At 43.0% G+C, this 21,079-nt stretch overlaps 1 protein-coding gene across 5 annotated transcripts in view; it reads right to left on the minus strand.

The window, feature by feature from the left end:
- Nucleotides 1–96: 96 nt before the first annotated feature.
- Nucleotides 97–21,079, minus strand: part of LOC111236542 (rho guanine nucleotide exchange factor 28-like) — a 26,180-nt gene continuing 5,197 nt past the window's right edge. For 2 of the 5 annotated variants that reach the window (XM_022765312.1, XM_022765309.1), the window contains exons 2-30: nucleotides 17,403–17,524; nucleotides 16,861–17,246; nucleotides 15,913–16,087; nucleotides 15,164–15,275; nucleotides 14,858–14,938; nucleotides 13,882–13,924; nucleotides 12,065–12,188; nucleotides 11,142–11,286; nucleotides 10,817–10,872; nucleotides 9,319–9,376; nucleotides 8,556–8,694; nucleotides 8,193–8,323; nucleotides 7,963–8,103; nucleotides 7,386–7,636; nucleotides 7,156–7,281; nucleotides 6,936–7,053; nucleotides 6,049–6,303; nucleotides 5,886–5,962; nucleotides 5,616–5,794; nucleotides 5,423–5,520; nucleotides 5,052–5,243; nucleotides 4,023–4,154; nucleotides 3,717–3,850; nucleotides 3,582–3,629; nucleotides 3,157–3,261; nucleotides 2,866–3,030; nucleotides 1,834–2,085; nucleotides 1,328–1,706; nucleotides 97–1,232 (exon numbers count right to left, since the gene is read on the minus strand). In XM_022765312.1, the coding sequence (XP_022621033.1) occupies nucleotides 1,045–1,232; nucleotides 1,328–1,706; nucleotides 1,834–2,085; nucleotides 2,866–3,030; nucleotides 3,157–3,261; nucleotides 3,582–3,629; nucleotides 3,717–3,850; nucleotides 4,023–4,154; nucleotides 5,052–5,243; nucleotides 5,423–5,520; nucleotides 5,616–5,794; nucleotides 5,886–5,962; nucleotides 6,049–6,303; nucleotides 6,936–7,053; nucleotides 7,156–7,281; nucleotides 7,386–7,636; nucleotides 7,963–8,103; nucleotides 8,193–8,323; nucleotides 8,556–8,694; nucleotides 9,319–9,376; nucleotides 10,817–10,872; nucleotides 11,142–11,286; nucleotides 12,065–12,188; nucleotides 13,882–13,924; nucleotides 14,858–14,938; nucleotides 15,164–15,275; nucleotides 15,913–16,087; nucleotides 16,861–17,246; nucleotides 17,403–17,524 (4,412 nt within the window). In that variant the 3' untranslated portion in view covers nucleotides 97–1,044. The remainder of the gene's footprint in view (nucleotides 1,233–1,327; nucleotides 1,707–1,833; nucleotides 2,086–2,865; nucleotides 3,031–3,156; nucleotides 3,262–3,581; nucleotides 3,630–3,716; nucleotides 3,851–4,022; nucleotides 4,155–5,051; nucleotides 5,244–5,422; nucleotides 5,521–5,615; nucleotides 5,795–5,885; nucleotides 5,963–6,048; nucleotides 6,304–6,935; nucleotides 7,054–7,155; nucleotides 7,282–7,385; nucleotides 7,637–7,962; nucleotides 8,104–8,192; nucleotides 8,324–8,555; nucleotides 8,695–9,318; nucleotides 9,377–10,816; nucleotides 10,873–11,141; nucleotides 11,287–12,064; nucleotides 12,189–13,881; nucleotides 13,925–14,857; nucleotides 14,939–15,163; nucleotides 15,276–15,912; nucleotides 16,088–16,860; nucleotides 17,247–17,402; nucleotides 17,525–21,079) is intronic. The other 3 variants (XM_022765310.1, XM_022765311.1, XM_022765313.1) reach the window with 3 other exon arrangements.

Raw genomic sequence — 21,079 nt, forward strand, 5'->3', positions numbered from 1 at the left:
CCTGTGTTTACTCAGACTCATGAGCCAATGATTAATGACAGCCTGACTGCAAATACTTTCATAGTATTGTGTAATAATGTCACCTCGAAACCCCAGGGTGCGCAAATGTCAAACGGATGTTGCTGTTTTACACAAGGCAGAATACACATAAAAAACAGATGTGTTCCACAAGCGTTTTATATACAGCACAATATTAATATGGCACATCACAGTTCTGATTACAGAGATTACAAGAGAACACATATCCAACAAAATATTATTACTGTTGACAGTGCATAAAGCAATTTACACACAATAAATTATCAGAAAAGGAGGTGAACAGAAAAAATATAGCCACTCTTTACAGAAATCAATTACAGTATCAGATAGCAAGATTTTTGGCACTTAAGTGAGAAAAATGAAGTTCCTCCTCCAACAGTGTGCATAGGTAGCCTTTCCATAAAACTATACATATATTTAATATCTATACAATAATGTCAGTATATTTATATGTCTTTTAGATGCTCACAATCCCTCATAAATATTATTAAAGATCACATGGAGAAGTAATAGCACTCTATACATAGTTTGGGGAAAGACTCGATTGGCTTCTCAAATATTTCCATTTTCTTTTAAGTGCTCATTGGAAAATAGATTCAATACCTCTATGCAGATTTCCTGGTGCTTTAGGTACCTCTGCCATCAAACAAGTCCAACACATAATAAAAAGAATTATAATAGAAGTAAAAACACAGGGAGTACAAGTATAAAAGCTGATTTACAAATAGCTTGTTTGCAAAAAGGCACAATGGTTTCATCACACAGGAAGAGAATGATTAATGTCTGACATACACTGACAAAGGCACATACAGTCTGCGTATGCTTCCTCCCTGCAACTATTCCCTTATTTGATTATACAGGTTTAAAAAATGAACCTATATCCATCACATTTAGATGGATGCAAATGCACACATTCACAAACACATGTAAGCAACAGATATACTGTATTATTGTCAGTCCAGTTATGTGTCTGGCAACTTGCAGTTTGTTTCTCTTGAATGATTCTCAGAGATAAACGATGTTCTCCTCACCTCCCTCTTCCCCGTTCTGTCCTTCAAGAGAGAGGTAAGCCTGCGGGGGAAGGAGGGGGGTGAGAGAGGGAGAGGAGGAGTAGTCCTCGTAAAGTCCATGACCTGTGACCTCTGACCTCCAGGGCCCCAGGGATCGCCTGTCCAATGGTGGGCTGAAGTCTGCTGGAAGGAGAACAACAGAAGATCTTAAGACAAAGATCATCACAGTAAGGTTTCTTACAATCTTGTATGATTTCATATGCAGTAAATATTCTTACTGTTGTTGGTCCTGTGTGGCTGTGCAGCGACCCTGCTGCCGAATGGGTGCACAGAGTCGTTCAGAGGCCGAGGGCAGCTGTGGTTGTTGCTGTAGTTTGGGTACGTCAGACCACCTGGAGGCTGTTTGCTGTGTGCCTGGCTCAGCAGGGTGTTGAGGCTGTTGTAGAGGCTAGCGCTGAGGCCGAGGTTAGCGGTGTAGCTGGAGCCATGCAGGAGGCCGTCGTGGTTCTTCCTCGACGTGGAGAGCAGACACTGGTGCTGGTTGTTGTTGGCGGGCTGGTGGGGGTGGTTATGCTGGAGGGAGGTGAGCAAAGCTGCCTCATTTTCATACACTGAACAGCTGCCATCCAGACTGCCTGAGCGGCTGTGGCTGGACACCTGGGTGAATGAAACAACAGCAAAAGAGCAGAGAGGACATGGTTTGCTTCAGTGAGTTCAGTGAGTTTTTTTTTTTTTTTTTTTGCTGCCTTCCCCTTCCTGTCTTTCCTCCTCCTCCCTCTCATACCTTGTATCCATCCAGTGGTATTGTAACAGGCAGACTGCTCTGGCGGGTGTGTCTCCAGCTCTGGAGAAGCCTCTGCTGGGCTTCAATCCTCTCCTTCTCCCTCTCCACACTCCTCTGGCCCTCCCTCAGTCTGTCCAGATTTTGCTGATACTCCAGCAGCTGGGCCTCCAGCTCCTCACGCTCGCAGCGCAGACGCTCAGCCTCCAAGAAGCACTGCTGCTCTCGTTGCTCCAGCACAGTCTCCTGTGCGCTCTGCAAACACACAAGGCACATGCACATCAGAAAGTTCAGGCAGCATCTATCTCTCTCTGTGGTTATGATATCAGCACAACTGGATATCAGATTTGCAGTGTTAAAAACATTTGACAGCTTTTGGTCATCTGTTCTTTTTTTCCCCCCATCTGTCTTATTGATTGTGTTTCTTCTCTTGCACTTGCACAAATGTAGGCACAAGTAATAATGGCAAGGCAAAACAAAAAGCAGAGAATATTGCAGCTACAGTATCTAAAACAACACATTTTAGTGTTGGACACGGAGCAAGTGACAAAAGTCTTGACGGACAACAATGAACTGCTGCCACGTTTTTGATTTCATCAGAATGTGTGTTCAGAAACGAGTTACCCAGTAAGCCTCATGTACAGGCAGGAACTCCCATTTGCCTGTGGAGGTTGAAGGAAAAAGGAAGTGACAACACTTCACCACAAGATAACACTTAAGTTTCACTGCACATTATGTGCTGATTGTGTCTATTTAGACCTGTTTCTATTAACTGTATTATAGAGTCAAGGGTGTAGTATATCAACTGGTGGTGTTTTTTACTTTTTACATTGTATTTGAGAGCTTTGAATCAGATGTGATGAGAGGGATGTGGCAGAAAGTGGCACAGATGAAAAATATGGGTGAGACCTCAGTGTGCCCAAAGCTAACCATAACACTTTTTGTGTAGCACCAAGCCACCTTGGAATGAGAACAGAGAAAGACAGGAAAGACAAGTGAGAGAACATTTAAGTGAGAACATCAGCTGTGGCTCACCTGTTTTTTCTCTCTGACCAGACACTCTTTGTCCCAGCGCTGCTGCTCCTGTTTCAGCTTCACATGGAGTTTCTGCACCTCAACCACCTCTTCTTTCTTCCTCTCTAAACCCTTCTTTTCTACTTCCTCTTTCTTCTTATCAATATTCTTCTGTTTCTCCTGCTCCTGGATAAAAACAGAATGAAAAGGCAACTAAATTCTAGTCTTACTTCCTCAAACCACTGATACACTGGTATGAGTCTACATGTAGTAAAAACATTTATTTTAACATGAATATCCTGTGACTGTTACCAGACTGTTTTGTAGGGAAGTCAGGGTTCGGAGCTGAGGTCTTTCTCCCTCCTGGAGAAGGAGTTTCTGGACTTCATAGCAGCTGTCCTGGAGGGTCACAGCAGCCTGCAAACACAAGGAGGAAACGACTGATCACACTCAAGTTACTACCCATAATATAAAAAGTGTCAGGCTGATATTAGGCTGGAAATGTGACAACATCTTTACAAATTCAAATCCAGTTTTATTGAATACATATCCCTTCAAACCACATATCAAAACTATTTAAGTTTAGATTTTGGTTAGATTAGGGTAGATTTAAACATTTTACAACAAGCTTTGTTCACCAAAATACATTTACATACACTGTGCCAACTGATCAATTAACTCTGTCCTTTCAATCTGGATATTAAACCACAGATACTGAGACTTGTGTATTTTCTCACCTGCAGACTGTAGAGAAGCTGAGTCAGGCTCTGGACACTCTCTGCCACCTACAGGACAATGTGTTAATACAGGGGAACAGTAATGTACACTTACACATTACCAAACATTGCTGATGGGAACTACAGTGATTGAACCTTTAACAGTGTCCCTTTGGTGTCTCCTCTCCTCAGATCGACAGCAGAGCTCCACAACACGCTATCCGGCCCCGTCAACTCGGTGTCTGATCCGAGAGAGGTGGAGCTCATACTGAGCGTGCTGAGATAATCTGCTGTAGGAGCAAGGAAACGGAGAGGGACCATGGTGAACGGCACATCTTGTGTATTATGCAATGTGGTTAACCCACATCAGTAAAGGTCAACTTGTATGTGAGAGAGCAATGCCAACTTGAGGACAAACATACAAAATGACATTCAGAATTACAGTGTATATCTGCGGCTCACGTTCAGAGGGAGACTCTTGGATGCTGCTGCCGTGACTGTTGTAGCTGCAGCACTCTGGTCCTCGGACAGGAGAGTTCTGACTTTGCACAGAAAGGCCATCGCGAACCTGAAGAATGGTGATCAGGTTCTCTGCTGCAAAAGAAGCAAATATATGTCAAAACTCGTGATTATTCTGTGAACAACAAATATCTACACTATATCACTTTCAAAAAAAAAAAGGATTCAGTTGCAACTATTAGTTGTTTCCTACAATACTGTAGGAAGCTCTCGGCAAGACTGGTGAATGAACAGCTGTTGATACTAATGCTCGTGATGTAGCAATAGCAAAACTTACAAATAGCTCCTTTAAGTGTCCCAGGAAGTCACAAGCAGTCAGTATTCATTCACAGGAACAGAGAGCCATGCAATGCTTTTTTCTGCTCAGCAACTTAAATTGTCTGCTCAGCAAAAGGGAAAAACCAAACTCACAGGAGAGTGAGGGAGATGTCACGAAGCATGTGCAGCACATGGCAACACAAGGTCTAATCAACCAGAATAAGTGAAAACACCTGTGTAAGTGTACCATGGTTAATTGGCTATGTACTAGGGGCTTTAAGAAACTGGTATAATTTGTTCAAATTGATACAGTATATAAAGTGTAAAAACTGTAAAAACTCACAAAAATATTGCGGAAAGCCCCCCTTACAGCAAGGGGTCAGCCCTGTGTATAAAGTGCTATAGTGTTGGATTCAATATTTGATATCTATATTTGATTTCTCAAACATAGATAACATACAATAGGAAATATAGATCAACATAGATTTCCACCCACCCAAAAGATTTGTATTTCAAAGTCAGTGTGGCAATGCAGATGAAAGTGAGAAGATTAACTGAGCAGTCTGCCAGAGTGGTGCATTCATATTCATTTTTTTTTTGTAGTTTAGTCATAAGTCATGATAATAAGCCGCCGTTAGGCTCACGAAATATATGCTCAAACTGATATACACAGCATGACTCCATCACCACATAGCCACACAGTAGCTTTCCCACCTTCTCTGAGTGCAGCTGTCAGCAGTGAGGAGGCCTGTCGTGGCACCTCACTGTCTGTATCTGATTGCACCAGCAGATGGCGATGTGGTACAGGTTCTGGTGAGCGGAGGGTTAACTCAGTGAGCTCAGCATACAAGTGCAGCTTCTCCTCCAGGCTGCTGCAGATACGCTGGTCCTGACCCAACAGTGTCTCTGCACAAAACATGCACTATAATTCAGACATTGTTTTTTATGGTTTATATCACAGAATGATTTTTGATGTTTCATAGCTACACAAGCTCTCCACAATATAAACAAATGACATCTTGACGAACACAGATAACAGATAAAACGTGCGTGTGGGCACACAAACATTTTTTTTTTTTTTTTACCTTGGAACTTGTTGATCTTCTGAACCCTTGCTTCTGCAGCTCGCCTGACCTCCTCTGTCTCAGCACTTCGCTCTTCCTCCTCCTCTTCCTCAGGACAACTGCCAGGTAGACAAGTGGGTTAGATAATGAGTAACACACATGCACTTGCACACACTGACCAGGCAAACGGATTCAAAGTAGGATAAACACACACCTCTCCACAGCTTGTCGTATGTGTCTCATCCATGCATTCCTCTCCTCTCTGGTGGTGGTGTGAACTTCATACATCTCTGGTCCCACTGAGGAGGCGGAGATAAGAAACATCCCTCTCTCCTCATTGGCTACTTCTCGAACTATGAGCTTCTGCAGAGGGATTACTGGAGGCTTCTGGTCCTGAAAGAGTGGATAGAGCCCATAAAAATGGGGTTGACGGATTGAAGGAAATGGATGGACTGTGGGCCAAGGTGTCTGGGTTGAGGCTTACCACAGCAGCAAATATGAAGCGCTGGTCTTTCTCTTGTAGGAAAACTAGCACATCTGTGAGCAGGAGCGCCAAAGTATCTGAAAACGTAGAAAAGTAGAAATACATGCAGATTGGTTGTTTCAAAACTCAAAAAATCTAGTGGCACAGGTGATGTCATACACACCTTTTAGACGTCCTGTGGCAGTCTTCCAGTAGACCAGCCCTTTATGCTGCAGATATCTGTGTTTGCTGTGCAGGTCCTGTTTGCGAAACACCTTGCCGTTCTTGAGCTTGGCAAAGCTCTTGTTCTCCAGCCGGGCCAACACTTCCTGCAACTCCTGACACCTCTCATACTTATTCACAGTCAGGTCCACTGTGGTGACGACGTCACGGATCTGAACCAGGGCACTTGACAAGTCAGAGTGTTCTTGACTTCCCTCTGTGGGGGTAGAGAGGCAGCACAGAGATAATAAAAACAAACACAGTTTTTCAATTATGCTGCATTCAAAGTAAAAATAACAAGACTACATGTAAACGTAGTACACAGCTGGACTATGTATTGGGTGTGGAGTGTGGGGTTAGGGCTAAGCCTCTTGTGACAGGCAGTCAGACAGTCACCCAGCCTGCCTGGGTTCCCGGGCTTATCAGGATCTGCAGCAAGGTAGAGTTGCGCTTCCAATTCACTGAGACTCGCCTCCATTACGGCAAACTACATTCATTACATGTACCATATTGCCGTAGGCTATAAATGCCCCCTTAATAGAAACTGTTTGAGCCATTTTTATTTTGAACGAGAAACAGTCGTTAGGGAAACTCCAACTCAGTAACGAGGCATTCGGCTGACCAATGGTGGAAATATGATCACTCAGTCAGTCAGTGAATCAGTCATGGACATTTGTGATTATAGGACTGGCCCCGCTCTTGCAGTCGAGCCAAAAACTTCAGACATTTAGGCTGTTTATATATTCCACACAAAGCACAGTCACACAAAGAGACGTGTTTCACACATGTTAGCACTCTGCTTACATAACTGTTAAGAGATTTGTGTAGGACACAGTAGAGCTGACTTACCCTGAGTGTACTGTAATATCCTCTCCAGCAGCACTGGATACTTGGTGATACGCTGAGTGACCAGCAGGATGAATTCAGGCACCTCTCTCCGCCTGACCAGAGAGTTATTGCTCTGTTGCTGTGAACAGAGATAAAAACTCAAAATAAGAACATCACCTGTTCAATCATTTTACTGCAAAACCCTCATTTTTTTAAAAGCACAAGAGGTCAGGGGTCTTACTCTGACAAAGTTTTGGAGTTTCTTATTCTGTTGCTGCAGGTCTTTGAAGACATTGACAGCCTCGGTGTGGTGACTGCAGAACTCGCCGTACACCTGCTTCATCTTCTCAGCGTTTTCATCTGAGAACTGAGAGAGAGAGAGAGAGAGAGAGAGAGAGAGAGAGAGAGCATCAGACACTGAGTGTAGACTTGTATCTGTGTCTTTATATGCATGAATGAATCTTCACCAACCTGCTGAAGCAGTATGTCTCCAATCTGAAGGATGAGATAATTTCGGGGGTTCTCAGGTTGGGTTGCGGCCTGTCGGCGTTCCTGCAGCGCTCCGAAGAGGTTCCTGTGGAAGAGCAGCAAGGGATCCAAGCACGGGAAGATCCGGGCCACACAGTCCCAGTCCAGCTGCAGCTCCTCCAGCATGCCTCTCCTGAACACCTCCGACATGACCGTCAAGGTTTGGATGTGGTGCAGCTCTGTCTGCATCAGCTCTGTGGGGGAGGGGGATTATAACAGAATTTTAGAAGCAATGGGTAAGATTGGCCAGAAGCGGATTTCAACAGCTACATAGACATTTTGTGGGAAAAAATAAGAGTAGCAAAACATTTTATGGATCACGAATGAGGAAGTGTGCGTCATGTATCCTGTCAGGTTTTCCAATCAACTAGCTTGATTACAGAAATGTGTGATACTTTGCTTCAACCCACTGTTGTTCAATTGAATCAATAAGATCTGCTTTACAATGCTCATAAAATAACACAAAGCTAAATGCTAGTAACACAAGTTTTTGGACGGAAGAAAGAAAGAATGTTCTCACCATAAATAACATCCTGTCGTTTAACGGTGTGCCTGTCGTGTTGCCTGCAGAACTCCGGACTGACTGCCAGACTCCATGACTCTGCGTCAAGGCCGAGCAGGTCAGCTGACAGGTCGCTCAGCAGAGGAGCATCAACAGCATCTGTGAGAACAAAAATAATGAACAATGTCTTAATTCTGAATCACTGTCCCCGCTAAGAAACTGAAATCCGGTAAGTCTCTCTTCCTCACCCTGTGTAATGATTGGCGGCTCGGTGGATGGAGGAGTCATTGTGACCGGTGTTCCCTCATCAGACAATAAGCTGCTAGCGCAAGCTGTCGCGCTGCATTCTCCGTCCACTCCCGCTGAGTCACTCAGCCGTCTGCAGAGAAACAAATCAAGTTGGAACTGAACATGAAACATTTTGACAAAGACAAAGAGAGTGTTTGCATGTCGGTGCATGTCGTTGTTATTTATTCTTTTAATTGATTCCAGCATTTGCAGTCAGATTGAAAACAGACTCTTTTGTCGCAGTGGTCATATTCCAAATTTAACAACTCCAAGTATGGCTTCGATCTATTGGTGAAACCATAATGAGGGCACTGCCATCCTACCTGCTGTCTATAGAGATGGAGAGGCTTTTGGTGAGAGGGATGACTGTTTCTCTCTTCTCTCTGGTCATCGATGGCAGTGAAGAGGAGGAGGAGGAGGAAGAAGAAAAAATGGAGGCTGGAGAGTTGTCTTTCACAGAGTCTAAAGAGGAGAACGGGAGGAACAGGAACAAAGATCAGTCACACCGTGGAGGCTTTTCATCATTCTACAAATAAATACTTCAAAACTCTGTTCAGTATTCAGACATTTTGTTTATATCTGTGTAGTCACTGAATGCAACAGTAACTGGATTACGGAGCTGTGAGGAGGTCTGCAGTTGATATCTGTCATTGTGTAACTGGGCATCCAGCCCACAGTTGTGACAATATGTTGTAGTAATTGAAGCTGATTGTGTTTGACCTTCACACTGTTGTCAGACATCAATGAGTGAAGACACAGAGTTTCACATTAAGAAATAAAATGATCCTGTCAGTGAGAGAGAAACACTTCATACTCATGCACAAACACACACGTGGACACAACCCAGGCCAGATCCCCCACTGAGATAGATTAAAATGTAACTTTGTTTTACCAGGAAGAGAACAAGGAAGAGGGGGAGAGTGGGGAGAAATAGCTCACTTAATACACTACAGGAGAAACAAGGGAGGACAGGTGGAAACCAAATGAATCAAAGACCAAGGGAGGACACTGTGGGAGAGGGGAGGGGAGGGTGGTGGTGGTGGTGGTGTGGGGGTGTGGGGGGTCACATTGTAATTTCTGACTCACTCTGTGGGAGAGACAAGGTCTTGCTTTTCATTAGCAATGCGCTCCTCTCCTGCAGCTTCTGGGGAAAGAAATAATCATATTAACATCAACAGATATGAATCACAGTTTGTGTTAAAATCCCCCCCACCTCCCCCCAACACATTGCAGGAGTTCCTTTGCCACTAAGTGTTGGAATTTGTCATCCTGCTTTACCCACCTCCTCTCAGGCTGCCTGCACTTTACTAAATTATATGTATATACATATATATATATATTTATATATATATATGAAACAGCAAAGTAGAGTGTGACAAGAAACACAGGGAGAGACAGAGGGAATGACCTACAACAAAAGCCGGATTTGATCTTGGGATGTTGGGTTGTTGTCGCACACCACGGACACAGTCAGTAGACAGCTACAGATTTCTAACAATTCCCAAAAAGTCACAATAGTAACAGCTGCAGCATACTAATAACATGATAGTGACAGGACCTGCAGAGTTTTTGACCACTAGTAGCGCGATGGAGCAATTTCTACAAGTGTTACAAGGACATGTGTAAATAGGCAAGTGTGGGCGGTGGTTTGATGCTATTCTTCTAATCAACAGTTGCCATCGCAAATGCACTAAGACGAGCAGAAAGAAAGGAAGAAAGGAAGTGAAAAAGAAGACTGTAGGCTGATAAACATGGGTGTAAACAATGCATGATTTAAAATATTTAAAGAATTGGTTTAGCAAATATTTTATGAGGAAGGGAGAATCACTGAATGTAAACATAAGTTTGGTATTTACAAGAAAACTCCACAGGGCACCTATAATTCAAAATACAATACATATCTTGTCACTGCATTCTGGTTTACTGAGGCAGTAAAGGGCGTCCTCCAGTGATTGTACTTGTAAGTATTGTACTTTCACGGGTTTGGAAGATTAAATCTTTATCTAAAAGTCCCTGGTAGAGGTCAAACTCCAATCATGCTAGATGCTGCATTTCCTATAACGCCACCTGAAGCATATTTTTGTAACAAACTTGTAGCCTCCAAGCTCAACATGGGATTGCCGAGATGATGTCATCAGAGTTATTTTCTCAGACTTGACAAATCTCATCCAGACCCACATTAGACACGAAACACCAGTTTTCAGAGGGAGTAGCTTCACAACTATGACAAGTAAACTTGACCTATATGTGTTAAATTGGTGGAGTTTCCCTTTGGAAAAACACTTTCTCCATGAGACATTGTGTCACTCACGAATCATCATTTAAAAAGAAAACCCAAGTATGACTGTTGCACACATTTTGAAATGACACCACATTGTTTGTAACTGCGTCTTTATCAAATATAAAAACACATCATCAAACACAAAGTGGTCCCAGACATGCATTGTCCATCACCAACAGCGGTTATTTAATGTTTGTAAAGTCCTTTAGGCTGAATATTTCCTTTAAACTATTGTTTGAAATCATTCATCAGTCTTGCTTGCTGGTTTTGGGATCAAATGAAGTGGGTGATGTCGGTGGTTACCTTTCCACAGGCTGCAACAGACTCTCGACAGTTCTTATGGACATTCAGGAAACAGTCTGCAGGCAAAGGCAAATCCCAGTTAATTTCATCAGTTAAGTGATAATAAACACAATTACCACATCTCTGGATTCAATGTCCAGATGGCTGTCAAACTGCTCTGCTCCTCTGCACTGGTGTTGAATTTGTGGGAGGAAGAAAACTGACTTCACGTCCTCTACTGATCGTAACATCAAGGTAGTACGTGCAAGGAGATTTACACAAACCCTAAACAGTTCAGCCACCACAGCACATAAAACAACAACAGTACTGACAGCATAATACTTACTGGAGCACTGCAACAGCTCCTTCCCAGAAACAGACTTATCACAGGCCACACAGAGAGCCGGACCAGATGGAGACACGGGAACAAACTGGTGTCCATTAGTGGCTCCTGACTTCTCCTTTCCCTCCTTTACCTCTTTGCCCTTCACCTGAAATACAAGTCATAAATATCCAGCTGACATTTACTGGAGTCAATGCCACAATATCGTGTAAAAACCACCAAAGAAGAAAGCATGACTCCGAGCAGCAGGCAGAAAGAGGCATACGGTGGTTATCTTCTTGCTGAAACACACCTGTTAAAGTGGAGTTAGTTGAGATAAAGGGGCCTCTGAGCGAGCTCTTCTGTTTACTTTGTTAAGGTCCGCGGGGACGGCCGCTGTTGTGGTGGGTGTCCTTAAGGGGGAATTAGGGGGGATTCCTCTGTGTATGTGTGTGTTTATTTTCTCATCAAACTTAACAAGGAAGTCTACGAGTGCATGTTTGTTTTTTGACTGTTCATGTGCATCGCGTGTCTGTGAGTACATGGAAACATGCTCTTGGACATATACACACGTGTTTAGAAGATTGAGAGTATACTATGGAATGTGTTTTGGTTCCTCACGCTGTGTGGTGGGGGTCTATGTATTATGTAAGAGGATATTTTCTCTGTGTCCCGTTGCTAAGACCTGAGGAGAGAGAATTTTCTCCTTGCCAAATAAAGGCACAGTGAACATACAATGGCTCTCCAGTGCAGGAATTCTGACCTGGCTCGTCTGAGAGGTGGTAAACCTTTTACTGTGCACTTTGGAAGGCCGTTCAGCTCTGACTTTTTTTCTTTTCTTTTTTTTTTTGTAAAGTTCAACTATAGGGATTTTTCAATCATGTTTTGAACACATGTAGGTGAAATCTTAGTCAGCAGGAATTACATTTCTCACTCTGTTGCCTCACCTTGGTCTTGTTGCGAGTGCTGGACATCCTGCTCTTGAGGAAGCTGAATGTCCGGCTGACTTTGTACTTCTCTGACTCGACCTTAGATGGGATTATGTATTTATCCCACTCCTCATCCTCGATCCTGTTTCAGTATAAACATCTCAGTCAGCAGTCATCACGACTTCTCACATCATTTTGGCCTATGGAAGACGGCAGCACTCAAACCCAACATGCACACGCTTTATAAAACTAGTCATTACTTTTAATAGACTATGAAGAGTTGAATAATCAGCTACACTGGTGTCATGCTGGAATGAAAGAATGTCCAGACAGTCTTCCAGGACCCCTGGTCTACAGATTATTACTCTTAACAACATGCTTGGCATGCTTGGAAGTCACTAAGGATTGTAGTAGATACTATTTATAGTATGACCTTGGCAAGATGCAATTAATAATGTGTCGGCTATTTATAAAAACTTATGCTAGTCACATTAGGCATTCTAGGTGAAAGGAAACAACGGCAAAACGTAAAGAAACAAGAGAAAGACATGCAACATCACACCAAACCCAAACTGTGACATGAAATTAAAAGTGTTAATACAACTCATTTCTGAAGGTTCTTAAATGACCAAATACAGCTGCAAAGAATCCACATGGTCAATGGATGAGTTGGAGAATGGTTATGACGGGGTTAGAATGAGTTCAGCCACACATGCATGGCTGTGAGGTTGTTTTGGTGAAAACATACTCTTTGAGGAACTCTGTGAGGGTGAGGTGTTGGACTGATGCGCTGCTCTCTTCCTCTGCTGACTGGGCCCGCTTACGGAAACCCAAAACCCTGCATGGATATAACACACCCCAGACCAGGTTGTTGTTTTTCCAGTTTATCAGGAGACCCCAAAAAAAAAGTTGACAATATGTATAGCATCTAAAATTAGAGTCTACAATTCTGGGCCTGTATGGAAAAGTTAAGATGACAACAGGTTTTACATTGTGACAGTCACATGGCTGTTTGTGCAACATACTGTTTTAGTAAACCATATAAAACATTAGCAAATGCTTAAGACAGGGGCAACATCACCATTTTATTAAGATTGGATTAACTGGGATATTGTGAGGGACAAAAATGGTCAGTGAGTCCGATCAGTCTGGTGTCGTGAATATTGTAACATTAATATGATCTATTCAAATGCAATAATCCAATGATCTAATATGATAATCTAATTGTCTAACATGATTGTCTAAAATGTTTCCACTGTTAGCAATGCATGGTTGTTAGCAAACAAAATGCATTAGTGCATGATAAATTTATGAGGCAGTGAGATTAAATAAACTGTAAAATGAATATGGATTGTGGCAATTGTGAAATACAAAGAAAACAAGCAAAATTTGTTACATGGTAGGATTATAAAGCAGATGTTAAGTCAGTACATCTGTTAAAATGTATATTGAAAACACATACTAGAATATTTACACACAACAAATGCAGTATCATTGATGTGGTCCAGAAAAGAGCTAGATGTTTGATGTCCAGGAAAGCCCTGAGTTTTGCTGTTTACTCAGGGTTATTTTGAGGTTGCAATCAGAGCGTATTCTGGCCCCGGCCTTGCAACAGGAAGTATGTCATATCCTGCACACTCAGACCCCAACCACAGGTTTAACACTGGAGATACACATACACACACAAATGCACACATACACACATGCAGGCTCATCTGAGCCAATGTCTAACCACTGGTCAACACTGATGCCTAAAAAGGGAGGAACATCTGAGCAGGACCCTGCAGAGTTGACTGGGTCTTGCCTGAGCTCCCAAAATGACAAGCTGGTTTTACCTCTTTTCTCTGGGCGTCTCTGTCAGGCTGAACGCTCTCTGCTCTGTAATGTAGAGGAACAAGAATAGGAAAATAAGTAAGTCAGAAACACATGTAAATAGAGCTGAAGACATGATTACAGATTCTAGGTTAATCAGCCGAGAGGGTTAAAAACCATCATCCTAAATCAGAATCAACTTAGAAGCAAATACAGGCGTCCCTGAACCAGTCTGGATCCAGCAAACCCCTACAGAGGAAGAACAAACACAGCAAACAAGTTTTGCCTTGAAAAACCAGATGACAGTAAAGATGGAAAAAATAAAAACCAAGAGGGAAACAAAATCGTGTACCCAAACAGAAGCAAAAAGATCCTTCAGAGTAGAAACAACTCCTCCTTCAGATGATCTATAAGAGTTATATAAAGAAGACATTTTTCCAAAGCCTCAGGATATCCAAATCTTAAAGATTCAAACTTCTACTTGTCGGTCATTAAAGAGTATTTTGGATGACTATTGTTTTATTACAAAGAAAAAAGTCTTGGCATTGAGCTTTGGAGAAAGTCTGCTTTTGATCATCCAGCAATTCAAAATAATACTGAAAGTTATTTACTGAGACAGTGGTTTATGCATTGCACATTATGAGGGCCACAGTCACCACCAAGAGCTAAATCTTACCACAGATACAGGGCTGGACAATTTGATGAGAAACATCATTGTTTTGCAAAATTGTTTGATCATTATATATCTCGGTGAATCCTCTTACTTCAGAATGATTTGATTTCTCTCTACATCAAGACTAATTCAACTGTTTCACTTCCAACTTGTATAAATATACTTTTAAATTACAGTGGGTCATGAGAAGTTTAAATATACCAAACATGCCTTTTAATTGTGCAACTCTTGGTAATTACATCGGTTTGTCCCATGGTTCACCAGAAAGAGCAAGAAGACACAGTGAAATGCATTCACCAACCAACCGGCAGTGTACTTGTACTTACTAACTTGGTTGAGACGCGAGAGGGATTTAGAGAGAGATAAAGCTTGAAGTAGAGAACGGCCGCTGCTGCTGAATGCACCATCTACACAGGATAAAGCATGGCCTTAATGCCGCACACTCACTCATACACATGAGTAGTGCGGTTGTATCAAAGCTGACCGTAAACAGACATATACTTTATAGAGGTTCAGTTGATTTATGACACCTGTCTGGTCTCCCCCCCCGTTAGACATGTGGCACATGTGTCCATTCAGCTGGCTCCTGGGAACAGAAAGGTCACAGGGCAAAGGGGTCAAAGTTCACTCACCTTCTGCCAGGTCAGTGATGGTTGCGTCTCGGTTTAGCAGCGGCCGTGTCGGCTTCGCTTTGGGGGAGGAGTAGGAGTAGGAGCGTAGACGAACCTCGGCCTCCTCTGGGTTCTGGGTGAGAGAACAAGTCAGAAGGAACAGATCAGCCCGAGCTGAGAGCAGAGGTTCACAGGTTCAGTCCTGTGAACAGGAAACTCGGAGGACAGCAGCATGTTGCAGAGCTGACAGATCAATATGTCTGACTTTTTTGTTCACATTATTGAGCTGCTGACAGTCTGAACTCAATTGATGTTAGTCTATATCTATGTATAAGGCTCCCTGTTCACTGGGTTTTCAGTGTTTTATTGTGTCTGAAATGCATTTTTACAATAAACTCTGCTGCCAAAATGTTTTCAATGATAATAAAACTAAATTAAATCGAAATGCATGAATGGGAGGTGTGATACATCAGCTCCGTTCAGCACATCATGCTACAATGGAAACAGACTCTGGGACACAGGTGACCTGCTTATCTGATCTGTTGACAAAAGTTCAAAGTCAAACTGTCATACTATGTGACACAATTTCATGAGTTTACAGTCGTAGGAAATCAGTCAGAATAATAATTTCCATCTCTGTCTAGAGGGCAATATATTCATAAAATTTTATTTTGTTGTTTGGAATAAAGATGTGGGAGAGCCGGACTCTACAGGCAGTCCGTCTCAGGCCACATGCGATTTTACATGGATGGAGAAAATTGAGGGTGTACCTTTGTGGACTTCTGCGAGCTGCTGGAGTGTGTGCGGTTAAAGTCTGGCGACGTGTTGAAAGAGTCCCGCTCCTCTCCGAGGCTGGACCGCAGGATGGACTGCTGCTTTGAAGACGAGCAGGGGTAGGAATGTCCCAGTATGTCCTCTTCCCCGCTGTCACACTCAAGACTAGGACTATTTACACATATACACACACACAAACACGGAGGCAACCACACACACACATAAACACACACACACACACACACACACACATACACACACACATGAAAAACTGTAATTTCCATTTCTGTCATTAATCAGCTGAAACCAAGTCTGATGCCTCCAATTGGTCCATGACTCAGTCGGGGAGGCAACAGTTTTACAACCTAAACTCTTGTTAACTACAAGATAATCTGCTGACCCTGTCTCCATGATGACCTTCACCATTCTGAGGGCAGATGATCTCCATGACCTTAAAAATCATCATTGGCAGTCGTCAAAGCTGAATCCAGGCTATAATCAGGCTTTAAACCATGTAGCCTTTCGCCAGCCTCTGTCCCATTACAGAAGATTCTGCAGCACTGAGGAAACTGGAAGGAATGTTCTGCAACTCCAACACACAAACAGCTCAATTGTGTCCAGGCTTCCTGTCACTTTCCGCACCTTCACTGACTACAATCAATGCACTACACGTCGAAAAATGCTTTTGCTGAAATTCCAAACAGATGATCCTTGGTTGGGTTAGTCATAGGAAAGTTTATCATTTTTTACCAACAAGATCACACTGCAAGTTTCTAAATTGTGCAGCGGCACTGATTCTCACTGAATCAAGTTGGCCATAATGCTCAGTTTAACTCAAGCAGTTGTGAGGCAGTTACATTAAATATTTTTTTAACTAAATATAATAGTTGAGACTTTGAGTGTTTTTATTTTTAATTCAAAAATCAACAGCAATAATGTCCTACCTCAGGCCCCGGCTTGCTTCCGTCAAGCTGCATCCTCTGCGATTCAAAGCAGGAGAAGCTGGCAGGCACGACTGTGCCTGACGCCTCTGCGCTCCTTCGAACAAACGGAAGGCGGAAGCCAGGGGGGAGGAAGGAAAAGACGGAGAGGTAGCAAAGGGAGAGGGGGGAGATGTGCGAGGGGATGGCTCCCCGTGATTCTCCAGCCTGGGGCCCTGGATTACCCTCTCCCCAGCATGGGGTGAGGATGGGTGCCGATTCTGGGAGCGGTTCCCTGAGTCAGGGGGAGTCGTGGAGAAAGAGTCCCAGCACTGGCTGCCAACATGGGGTGCAGCAGGGCTCACCTCCTCCTCTCCTGGCGAGCGGTATCTAATGTCAGCATCATCCACCTGGAACAGAAAAGTGAGAAATTGAAGGCAGTGAGAAGCAGCCATTCCCCAGACTGATTTGTTGCTCCTGTCATGGAACCTTTTACGTCGCATGAGCTATTTTTGACTTTTTACTTAAACACCAAAGAAAGAAACACTGATCTCAGCCCCACTCACCTGGTCCACCAGCATGGCGTTGGCGTACACTCGGTCTTTGCCGTGTATCATCGCTGACAGTCTGGCAGCTGCAGCCAGAGTTGGGGATGAGGCTTGGCTCTCCCTTATAGACTGGCTTTTCTCTGCAGAGAATGAGGGAGCCACAGAGAGAGAGAGAGAGAGAGAGAGAGGGAGAGTGTGAGTGAGAGGGGATTTTTCAATATTACATTTGGTTTCCACAGCAACTCCCAATAACTCCTCACAAACACAGGAAGTGACATAGACATCCTGGGCAGTTGCATATCATTGTTCTGGACCAAGAGTCTCTGTATGAGTGTGTGTGTCTGTGTGTGTGTGTGTGTGTCTGTCTGAATGGCTCTTTGCACACACATGCGAATGGGCGTGCATGGAGTCGTGAGTGGGCATCTGTAGGCATGTTTTTCCCCCACCCTGCCTCCAATATAGCGGGTGAGTGGAAATAACTCCCGGTGAGCACACAGTAGCATTGACAGGAACCCTTCCAACACAGTGGAGTCACTGTGAGCAGTCGCCTGGTTTTGCTGTTAAACAGGAGAAAACACTCCTGCCCTCAAAACACACACAGCTCCCTCTGGGATATTGCTCTGTATAAAACACAGTTTCTCCACAACACAATTTCTTAGAAAGTATTTCAAGCCGAACGTTAATAACCAGAGCGCTCACTACAACGACCCTTTGATGAGACACTCGTGCAGCACAGTAAAGTATTGTTTCAGCTTATTTGCACAAAGTAGAGAAACTTAACAAAGTAAAGAGTGAAACAAATTGTGGAGCAAAAATTTCAACTCAGCAAAAATACAAACCGAATATGCACCGCCCTGAATAAAACACAATATCTGACCTGAAATTGAGCTTTAAACTGGCAAGAATGAAAACTGAAAAATAAGTTCTGGGATCATGTGATAGGATTGAAAACAGCAACTAAATGGGCCTTTAGGTGTGATTCTTTCTCATCTGTTGCTTCAAAGGTCAAAACTGAACTCAGAACCTCAACTGTAAAGCAAACATGTTCACAAAGTTGATGAAATGCTCAGCAGACATATACATTTGAACGTCTACATTTCAAAGACGACTGGGCAAGCACCATTTCCTGATGAGGATCATGTGATATGATCGAAAGCTCCAAAACAGCTATTAAAAGGACCTCGAGATGGGACTGCTTTGCCAACTGCCGTTTTCAAGGTCAAGAATAAACTTTAAATCTTAAAGGTTTTTTTGTGGTGTTTGTGATGACCACTGCATGATCAAAACCACAGCTTGGACCATTTGTTTATGTGAAGTTCCAGATGTGCAGTAGCTTCCACTGGGTATTAGAGCACATAACCTTGTTTCTGTCCAACTTTGTCCGATCTCAGCACCACACCGGCTGTTTGGCCTGTGGATTTCATCCACAGCCTGTGTAGTTGTTGACAAAATCTTTTCAACCCATCAGGAAACAGCAATATTGTCTATGGACTTTTTCATACCTATTTTTTACCACATTTTCTACCATCAGAAATGTCTCTCATGTCTCAACCGAGACAAATCAATCGAGAAAGATACAATCCAGTCTAGAAAGCACTGGAAATGTTGAGGCTGTCAAACTCCATTCATACCTTGCCGGTCATTAACAGGACTAAGAAAATGCCATCGCCAAATTACACTACACTATTACTCATGAGTCTTCTAACCTGCCCTCTGAGCTCCAGTGAAGCCTCTAAGGAAGGACTGTATTAGACATGTAAGATGCAGTATTGAATAAGACATTTCAGCTTCTGCCACTGTGAAAAAAAGCGACATTTTTATCACATAAACAACCGGTAGTAACAGTGAAGCACTCATCACATTAACCACAAGAGGCAGCCTCATTAGTTCAGTTATATTATTACATTCGTAATGATAGTATCACTGCACAAAGGCCAAGCCATGCCTGCAATGATGCCAGTGGTGCGAAAACATGTCTTTGGCACTGCTGTTTCCACCTTCACTCTTCAAGCAGCTATTAAAACTAAAAAGATTCAACGGTCTTCTTTAAAAACAAATCCATAGTTCATCTGTAGTTTTGAAGCTACAATCACAACACAAAACAAGAGAAGTCCAGCATTTGTATCAGAGAATAAATCAGACCAACAATTGGCTGAGCTTCCTGAAGGCGGTGAGTCCCATAAATCTGAGAGGCAGCAGGGAGTCAAGCAGACATTGATGAGGAAACCAGATGATCCCTGTTCCATCCACATCAAATGTAAAGGAACAGACTCAAATTCAACCACTGCAGGATATAAAGAGACCACTCCACATCATCCCTGAAGTATCTCTCATGATGCATGCTATGTAAGTTAGTATGGCCTGAAATTAGCAGAAAACGGCAAAAACAATCGAAAGGTTACAACCTGTTCTTCTGTTACTAAAAAAACTCTTAGTTCCAACGGAAAAAATTATGCTGAACATGAACCTGAATCCAGATCCATAAATCCTGCACAAAGTCATATTAGACCTTCTATTATGTATCTCTGGATTAGTTTTAATCTCACATCAAATCCAGAGAAGGGGTCAGATCCTGGATGTGGGTCAAACCGCTGTTTGAAAGCAGATACTGTTTCATATAAACCCACTTCAGGAACTTGACAGACAGGCCTAATAGTTCAAGTTCTGGGCCAGATCCAAAGCCACAGCTGGCTGCAACGGGCCCGATCATTCACACACCTCTGACCCATAAACACCGCCTCAGTGAACATTACTGTCAGGCGCTGCGATCTGTGTTTAACATTAGTTAACTGGGGGAATAACAGAGAAGCAGGGAGTTCATATTTCTAACAAGTTAAAACCTCACAAAATCAATCTTTCTGCCGGCGAAGCCGTCTTTATTGCTGAGACAGAGAGTGCCGTCTGCAGGTTGCCATTTCAAAGGGAGTTTTAAGGAATGCAGAGCAGTGTGTGGGGCTATTTGTATAAGATTTTCTGCTCACAGAAGGTATATTTGGAGTGATGTGATATTCAGAGCATGTCCCTGAGCGAGAGCCAACCCTATACAGTAGCACTGCCTGGAGCAGCAGCGGAGAGAAAAAGAAGAGAGCTGGAGCTTTACAGAGGCCCAGACAAAGACAGCAGTCACTGCCAGGTTTCCAGAACAGGGCAGTTAAACACAGAGAGTGACCCTTCAACCCATGCACACCCCTGGGAGAGAGAGATCGAGGAAGGCAGGATGGGAAGGGGGGAGGCAGGGCTGTCACAAGGGTTCTTTCTCAAGGTTGAAGTTCTATGGCCAAACAAAAAGTTTAAGATAAAAACAGAATCATAATTGTTAAATGTGTAAACACCTAGGCTTGTTTATTGTGAATATAAAAGGATTATTTGTCCATTCTTTTATGATGTAAGTCATATTTTAACACCGCACTAAACAACTGTCGTTTCGGAGAGAGCTGGGAGAAATTAGGAGCAGAGTAAAAATAATAAGCTGAATCTAAAAAAAGGAGAAAAATAATCAGAACAGAGGTTATAAACAGAGAGAGGTAATTATTTGACTTCGGTGTTCAAGGAGGGCCGTTAAAATCATTAAAGCAATTGTTTACCAAAATCTACAAACCTACTCTGAGTTATGACACCTGCGGTCTCACAGCCCCAGTCCAAGCATCACATTGTGATCTCCCACTGTGTTTACATTTCAGTGCGTCACTCAGCCC

This window comes from Seriola dumerili, unplaced genomic scaffold, assembly GCF_002260705.1.
Source record: "Seriola dumerili isolate Sdu_G_001 unplaced genomic scaffold, Sdu_1.0 BDQW01000668.1, whole genome shotgun sequence".
In the NCBI taxonomy this organism is placed as follows: Eukaryota; Metazoa; Chordata; class Actinopteri; order Carangiformes; family Carangidae; genus Seriola; species Seriola dumerili.